The 8,712-nt window shown below is 50.6% G+C and overlaps 1 protein-coding gene across 1 annotated transcript in view; it reads left to right on the top strand.

Moving 5' to 3' along the window:
* The first annotated feature begins 202 nt into the window (after positions 1-202).
* The window catches only part of LOC109302076 (vasoactive intestinal polypeptide receptor 1-like), a 75,293-nt gene continuing 66,783 nt past the window's right edge, over positions 203-8,712 (top strand). Inside the window, exon 1 of the mRNA XM_019523577.1 lies at positions 203-694. Coding sequence (XP_019379122.1) covers positions 623-694 — 72 coding nt within the window. The 5' untranslated portion in view covers positions 203-622. The remainder of the gene's footprint in view (positions 695-8,712) is intronic.

Below are 8,712 nucleotides of genomic sequence, written 5' to 3'. Positions count from 1 at the left end.
AGAGGGGAGGGCAGGCCCTTGAGGGAGCCATGTAGCTCCAGGCTCCAGAGCTGCCCATTCTTGCTCTGTGAGTCCACCCTCTCTTGTGAGGAGGGGGGAGAGGAGGGTGGAGCCTGTAATATTGCCAGATACGGGAGCTGTCACATGCAGAATCTAGGAGAGACTGAGATCGACTGGATCTGGACAGCGAAGTGGAGCCAGGGCCAGTGCCCAGGGAAAGGAGCAAGAGAGTGGCTGGAGGGAGCACCTGGGACTGTCCAGGTGGGCAGGGTCGGGGCTGGAGTGGGAGTCAGGTGGAGCAGAGCACAGAGAAGAGACCAGGTAAGGCACAGGACAGTGAAGAGAGAAAGAGCATGGCAAGGCAAAGTGGGACCTGAGGGGCTAAGCTAGCCAAAGGGTGCAGGGGAAGGCTCAGGTGGATAAGAGAGCAAAAGGAGCAAGTTTCAGGGGGTTTCATTGAAGCCAGGTGTACCATTGTGATCTCAGAGAAGGAGTAGCAGGCACCCCTGAACAGTTCTGCTGTGGCAGAGACACAGAGGAGGTGCTGCACTGATCTGCTCAGTTTGCACTGAGCCAGGACGTGACTTGGAGTGGGTGCCGAAGCACAGGTCCCTCTCTAGTGATGAGGCCAGTGTGGCAGCCCCCCAGAGCCCAGACGCTGCTGCTCCTGCTGGCGCTGCTCCTAGTTCCTCAGGTAAGTGCAACCGTGGGGTCTTTGCATGTGCTGGGGGCTGGATGAGTCAGGGGAGGGGGTCCATAGTCAGGGTATATTTGTGTGGGGGGGAAGCAGCTGTTCCTGTTCTGGGCAAGGGGGCCATGTTAGCTGCACATTGTACCCACCACATGGGAGGGGTACCATGGGGCAGCAAGTGCAGTAGGGAAGTTGTACCCACCCTGGAGCCCAGCTTTCCCTGTGACCTCCTGGCATAGGGCCAAGCCAGGGGTTCAGCAGATCTCAACTCTGCAGCTTACAGACACTGGCTAACTTGGCTACAGTTAGATGGTGCAAGCAAAGCCAGAGCAGGATTGGGTCCTACTTGGTCTATTCTCCAGTCAATTTATCCATCTCCAGAACAGCACTAAAAAATGACTGAGCAAATGCCCGGATGCTGCCTTTTGGCGTGGGAGGAAAACTGAGTGGGCAGCTCCAGACTGTTCCCCTCTGCCCCCCGGCCCTTTTGCACACTCTCTAGCCAAGGGCCAGCCCACAGAGCTGCTGTCTCTTTCCTTGACCTGTGCCCTCCCCTCCCTGTGGGCTCAGGAGCTGCTTGGGGTGGCCAGGGAAGTGCCAAAATCCCAAATTGGGATGGCATTTCAACTGCTAGATGTGGTGAGCCAGGCAGGGAGACTGTCTCACCCCCCAGCACACAGAGTTGTCTATGTTCTCTGTCTCTCAGCCAAAGGAGCAGGGATTGCTGGAGCCAGGGAATGCCCCATGCCCTCCACAGTGGAACGATCATGCCCACGGACTCTCTTTGTGCACTGGCTAATGCAATGAGGGTGAAGTGGAGCAGAACTTGCTCTGCACAAAAGGAACCCAGCATTGAGGTCTTGGGTGAGGGCTGCCAGCAAGGTCCCAGTCAACTGTGGGACCTCCTGGACCTGAGGAAGGAATACAGGGGGTGGAGGGACTCGAACTTCTGAAGGGCGGTAGAACAAAGAGCAACAAAGAAATTACCTCTGCTGGCCCCAGAGAGTGTTGTGGGAAGGGAAGAAGGAGGTCTTTGGCATCCTGTGCCACTCCCTGTTGGGGCACATAGGATTTGATTTCAAGCCCCCCTGAACCACTGCCTATCTGATTTATGTATAGGGCCCCCTCACCTCATAGTCTTTACAGGTTTTGCCCCAGGCTATCTCCATTTCACACATGAGAACTGATGCCCAAAGGGTTACGTGACTCCTCCAGGTCACACAGAAGCTACAGTGGAGCACACTCAGGCTTCCTGAGTGCCAGACTACTGCTCTAACCACTGTATATGCTTTTCCCACTCTCCCTAACTACCCCAGCATGCCAGTCTAGTTCTGTTTTCTTCTGATCATAGGGAGTCGCTCAGGAGGGAGCTGCAGCTGGCACCAGCCCCCAGAGAAGCAGGGTCATGCTCCACCCTGCCCTCCAGACAGCCCTGCCTTTGCACTGGGGCAGGCATGCTACCTCCTGGGATGGCAGCAACCCCTGGGAGACTCCTGTCTGACTGAGGCTGGAGATGACCAGGCTTTGTGGGGGGAGAGACGGGGGTAGAACAGGGACACAGTAGTATGAAGTGACCTGCTAAGTCTTCATTGTGCTGGTTCAGCTTGCCAAGCCCCAATCCCTGTGCCCTTTGGGGTGATACCACTCTAGGCTACCAATGCCCTGGACCCTAACTCAGATAGTGCTTCCCCACAAGGGGTGAACAAGGAGTGTCTCCCTGCATGTCCAGCATCCCTACTCCTCTTTTATGTCCCCAGCCCTGCTGTTCTGTCCCTGTGTGCACCTGCTTTCTCTCTGTGTGCCCATCTGAGCCAGTGTGTGTGTGTGTGTGTGTGTGTGTGTGTGTGTAGGGGGGAGGGTGTCCTATTTTGCTGTTGCCTTGTGCCAGCAGCAAATGACTCACATGAGGCGTGAAGGCGTGGGGAAGATACAGTGCCCTGGAGGGCTGTCACTGAGGTGAAGGATCTAGGTATTACATTTTGCTCAGGGCTAGGCTCAAGACACAATGTAGGTCTCTAGGGTAGCAAGGTCCCAATAGAGTCAGATGCTTTTGTTCTGGGATGCCCAGTGTGGGATATTTTAAGGTCATTGTAACCATTTACAGGAGGGATCAGTGACAGTAATCTGAGGCTGAGTTATTTTAACTGTCACAACATAAGCCATAACTGTAACAAACTTCAATGCTACCCCTAACCCTATGGCTAAGACTAACCCAAGGTATCTTTGTCTCTGACAGCTAACCATAGCCTTCAGATTTCTCAAGCAAAGCCATAAAAAATCAGAGGGTGCGTATAAAAAACATGACAGTAACAGAGCCCAGCTCCACAGCAACTCTGTGGTTGGAAGAAGCTGCCTGTATTCTTTCATTATCAGAGCCAGGCTGTTGTTGAAGCAATGCACAGAAAGTCAGAGTTGTTTCTGCCAGGTAGAACTCTCCCAGCCTCCTGCCTTGAGAGGGAATTTGTTTCCTCTGTCAAATAGTTACTCCAGGGAGTAGGAACCTCAAAGATCTCCCAGGCAGGGCTTTTGCCGCCTGTGTTGCTATACCTGTGCTTGCAGGGAGCCAGGGTGTGAGCTGCTGAGCAGAGATGCTAGTGAAGCTCTGAAATCAATACCAAATTCCTGGATGGTCAGCAATGCTATGGTCAGCAATGCTGGATGGTCCGTGAATTCCAACTCAGTTCTAACAGCTGGTGATTCCAGTGTTACGTACAGAAAGAGTCGCTTGCTGAACTTTAGGACAAAATGCAGCAGTAGCTGCTTCTCAGGAAATACCAGACAGGAGCAACTGCTAACAGAGGAAAGAATGCTTCCTAAGAGGGGTAAACGCAGAGCACGAGGGCATCTGCTGATAGAGTTGAGTGTAAGACAGAGGTAGGCACTAGGCAACCCCTGGCACAGGTGCCAGAGTGTGGCACACGAAGACATTTTGCTTGGCATGCATGCCTTTGGGTGGATGGAAGGGAAGGGGCCGGGGCTACATGGCCACCACAAGGATCAGGCCCTTCGTGGCTCCCCTGCCATCCACCCCTGGCACACCAACATGTTACAGGTTGAAATTGAAGGTGTTTTTGGCACTCTGCCCAAAAACGTTGCCGACCCTGTAAGAGTACTGTCCAAACCTTTTCCCTACTAAGAGGCACATATCGGGGTGACTGAAATGAACTGCAAATCAGTGTTGTATTCATGACATCATTTGACTCCCTCCCCTTAAAAAGCCCCAATAATTTCAGAAAGTTTAATTTCAACATTTCTGACAATTAAACCATTGGAAATTTCATTTTGACACATTTCATACCAAGAGTTGCCTAAAATTTAGTATTTTTTAATGAAGAAAAAGGTTAAAAATCCAACCAAAGCACCATTTGGGGGATCAAATGAAATGTTTTATCTGAGTCAGAACAACTCTTGGTTCAGCTTTCCTTTTCAGTGACTAGACCAAAACCCTTGCTTCTTGTTCACCTTAGAACATGGCTGTTTGTTCATTATTTTTTTCTCTCCATTCAAACAGCATGCTCATAATTAGTGATTCACACAGCTCTGCTTACTGGCTCCAATAAAGCTGTGGGCAGCATCAGCCACGTGAATGAGGTGTAGGGCCTAACAGACACCCTAGTACAGAGCAGTGATCTGATAGTTCAGGAAGTCCTTACTGCCTTCCCCACCCCATCGCCTTCAGAGCAGCTCCTGAAGTTGCTGAGCATCCTCAGAGCACCCCACTAGTGCAGGGTAAGACCCAAAGGTGCTCACACACTGGGCAGGATCAGGCCTGCAATCAGCAGGAGCTACCCAATACTCATACATTTGGAGTAGTGTAGTAGCTGCACTTTTCATCTTGCAGTAGCATGTGGGCTGTGCCCTCGACAAACTGACCCAGGCCAGGCCTCAGAAGAGGGGAAGGGATGCCAAGGCAAAGCCAGCTCCTTAAGAGGAGAAGGGGACACACAGTGTTGAGCTCAGGGATCCAGTCATACGGTCTTCATAAACCTGTTGCCGTGGTTTCTAGGAACAGGCATATTCACCCACACAATTCCTAGAAGTCCCAGAGCTTGTAAACATGTTGGTGACAAGTTTCTTCCATATGACCTGCCTCTGAAGGACAAACTTCAAGGTATTCTTCATGCCTCAGGATTTTTAAATAGTGCTGTTTTCCCCTCTGGCAAAGTCTTATGGGCTGAGGTTCCATAAAGAATTCCAAGGTTGCTTCCCACCCACTGACCCTGGAATGAAAACGTTCATGCCACCAGCATGCAGCCTACTTTAGCTTTGCTCCAGCAACCAGATGAGAAATACATAGTGGGTATTGTCTACATGTGCATTTACTGCACAGTAAATTTACTGCACTTATGCTGTAGTGTACATGTGCAAGTATTAAAGCACGGTAACACTGTGTGTGGACTGACTGAGGACTAAAGTTAATCCACAGTCAGTCCACACACACAGTTTGATTGCGCAGTAAGGCATCTACCCGTGCATTACTGCACAGCATAGGTGACTGGTAGGGGGAGCACAGGGAGCACGTGCTGCCCCTGACAGAGCTGTCCCCCACTGCTGATGCTGCCAGCAGCTTCTGCAGGTGCTCACCAGCCCTGTCCCCACCACTGGCGTCATCGGCAGCTTCTGTGAGTGCTCGCCAGCCCCACCCCCACCACCAACGCAGCCAGCGGCTTCTGGAGGTGCTCGCTAGCCCCATCCCTGCTGCTAACACCGGCTTCTGTGGGTGCTCGCCAGCCCTGTCCCTGCTGCTGCCGTTGGCTTCTGAGGTGCCCCCCCAGACTCAGGAGGCACCAGTTGCCCATGCTGTACAGTAACTAAACAAACATAAATTTCATAGATTTCATAGACACTAGGGTTAGAAAGGACCTTGCAAGATCATCCAGCCCCCTGCCCAAGGGGCAGGAAGTCAGCTAGGGTCAAAGGATCCCAGCAAGATAAGCGTCTAAATGTTTCTTGGAAGCGTCCAGAGTAGGTGCTTGCACCACCTCTGAGGGAGTCTGTTCTAGGCCTTGGGGGCTCGGACAGTAAAGAAGTTTTTCCTTATGTCTAACTTAAAACGGTGTTGCAGGAATCTGTGACCATTGGACCTTGTCATCCCTTGGGGTGGTCTGGTGAACAGATTTTCCCTCAGCCCCTGATGCACACCCCTTATGTACTTATAGGCTGCCACCAAGTCACCCCTGAGCCTGTGCTTCTCCAGGCTGAACAGTCCCATAGCTCGCAGCCTCTTTTCATAAGGCCTGCTCTCCTGCCCTCTGATCATGCGTGTGGCTCTCCTCTGGACTCTTTTAAGCTTCTCCATGTGCTTCCTGAATTGTGGAGTCCAGAATTGGATGCAGTACTCCAGCTGCAGCCTTACCAAGGCCAAGTACAGTGGGAGGATGGCATCCTGGGTCTTGCTTGTGATATATCAGTAGATGCAAGCCAGAATTTTGTTCGCTTTGCCAGCTGCAGTATCACATTGGTGGCTCATGTTCATCTTGTGGTCATTCGTGACCCCCAAGTTTCTTTCGGTCATGGTGCTAGCAAGTGTAGCATTGCCAAGCCTTAAGTGCGATGCAGGGTTTTTTTCTCTCGAGGTGGAGCACCTTGTATTGAATGCCGTCAGGTTTTCATTTGCCCACCTTGCAAGCCTATTGAGGTTGGCCTGGATCACCAGCCTGTCCTCAAGTGTAGATACTCTTCCCCAAACTTTGGTGTTGTCAGCAAACTTAGCGAGTCCACTTTTGATACCAGTGTCCAGATCATTTATGAAGACATTAAAGAGTACATGTCCGAGAAGGGAGCCTTGGGGGACACCACTAGTCACCAAGTGCCATGTTAATTCAGTTCTGTCAGCTACACTTTCTGGGTCCAAACTCAGAGCCAGTTCCCCAGCCATCAGACCGTGGAGTAGTCGAGGCCACAATTGCCCAATTTTTCCATGAGGACATCATGGGACACCAGGTCAAAGGCTTTTTTAAAGTCCAAATATATGCTATCAACCTCTTCTCTTTTGTTCAGGTGATACTTCACCTGGTCATAGAAGGAAGTGACATTGGTCAGGCAAGGCCTACCTGTAATAAACCTGTGTTGGCTGATCCTCAGAATGTTGCCTTTTGTTAGCCTGTCAAGCATGGTTTCTTTGATAAAGTTTTTCCAAGATCTTCCCATGGATTGAGGTCAAACTGATTGGTCTGTAGTTTCCTGGGTCTTCTTTCCTCTCTTTCTTGAAGATAGGCACCACATTGGCCCTCTTCCCGTCTTTAGGTACTTCGCCCAAGCACCACAAGTTCTTGAATATGCTTGGCAGTGGCTGCACTATGATGTCTGCCAGTTCCTTTAGCACTCTTGGGTGCAATCTGTCTGGACCAGCTGATTTGTGGGGGTTCAGCCTCTCAAGATGCTCCCTCACAAGATTCACACCAATGGTGGGCATATATTCATCCTTACCCTGGTCATCCCGCATTATGTCAGGTAGGGTGGTCCCTTTGGGCTGGTGAAAAAGCGATGCAAAGTAATCATTAAGCAGATTGGCTTTTTCCTGGGTGTTGGCAGTCAGCTGCCCCAACTGGTTTAGCAGAGGTCCAACGTTGCCCTTGTTTTTCTTTCAACACCCCACATAGAAGGACTTTTTATTGTCCTTGATTTGTGTAGCAAGTTGGAGTTCAGTTGCAGCCTGCGCTTTCCTAGTTCACTCCCTGCAGGTGTGGACCAGTGCAGAATACTCCTCCTTAGTGGTGTTTCCTGTCTTTCATCCTTTATAAGCCTCTATTTTTAGACATAGGAGGTCCGTGAGTTCCCTTTTGAGCCAAAGGGTTGTTGAGCCCTTTTACCACCTTTCCTATAGGTTGGGATGGACTTCCCTTGTGCTTCTAGGATTGCTTCCTTAAGAAGCAACCACTCATCATTAACTCCTTTCCCTGTGAAATCATGGCCTTTCAGGGCCTTAAGAACAAGTCTCCTGAGCTTATGAAAGTCGGCTTTCCTAAAGTCGAGGACTACCGCATTGCTGGCTGACTTGCCAGCTTTGCCATAGATAGTGAAAGTGAACAACTCATGGTCACTGTCACCTAGCTTTGATTCTTAGGTAGGTCGCTGATTAGATCGTCCCCTCTGGCCAGTACCAGGTCCAGCAGTGCCTTACCTCTTGTTGGCCCATAAACTTCTTGAGACAGGTAGAGCTCATCCACGCATGTAAGGAAGCTTTGAGACTGATCAGATTTGGCCGAATGCTCTTCCCATGAGATGTCCAGGTAGTTGAAGTCTCCCATGAAAACCATACACCAGCAGCATGCAGCCTCAGCCAGTTCCTTGGCGAATTCTTGGTCAAGCTCTCATTCCTGATTTGGACGTCTGTAGTAGACTCCTACCATTGTATCCCCTTCACCACATTCCCCTTGTATTCTAACCCAAAGGGTCTCCAGTTGTCCTCCTTCGGTGCCAATCTCAACTTGTAGGGACATGTAGCTCTCCTTCATGTAGAGAGCTATATCCCTATCCCTTTTTCAGCATGATCTCTCCTGTACAGGGTATAGCCATTTATACCTGTAGTCCAGTCATAGGAGGAGTCCCACCAGGTCTCTATTATCCCTATGAGATCGTGGTCATTTTTGTTTAGCAGAAGGACCAGTTCCTTCTGTTTATTTCCCAAACTCAGCATTAGTGTACAGGCAAGTAAGTATGTCATTGGAGGCCCTAGGCTTCCTTGTACTCATGGAGAAGCTCTGTTTCTGGACTGGGATAGGAGTGGGTATCCCTAAGCATCCTAACCTGCTGATTTTGTGGTTGATGCTTGGTAAGCTTGCTCTGGTGGTTATCTGCCCATCTCCCAGCGAGCTTAGTATAAAGCCCAGTCAAGCAGGTCAGCCATTCTGGCTGAGAAGAGCTTCTTCCCCGGTGGAGTAAGGTGGAGGCTGTCTCTTCCCAACAGACCACTGCTTCTCTCTTCGAAGTGAGGACTGTGGTCGTAGAAGCCAAAGTCTTCATGATGGTATCAGCGCCACAATCTGCTGTTTACTGCCTCAATTCGTCTCTCCCGCCTC

Source organism: Gavialis gangeticus, unplaced genomic scaffold (genome assembly GCF_001723915.1).
Source record: "Gavialis gangeticus isolate Ggan-Ray unplaced genomic scaffold, GavGan_comp1, whole genome shotgun sequence".
Classification (NCBI taxonomy): domain Eukaryota; kingdom Metazoa; phylum Chordata; order Crocodylia; family Gavialidae; genus Gavialis; species Gavialis gangeticus.
Note: the sequence above shows the minus strand (reverse complement) of the source record. Positions and strands in the feature narration are given on the sequence as shown.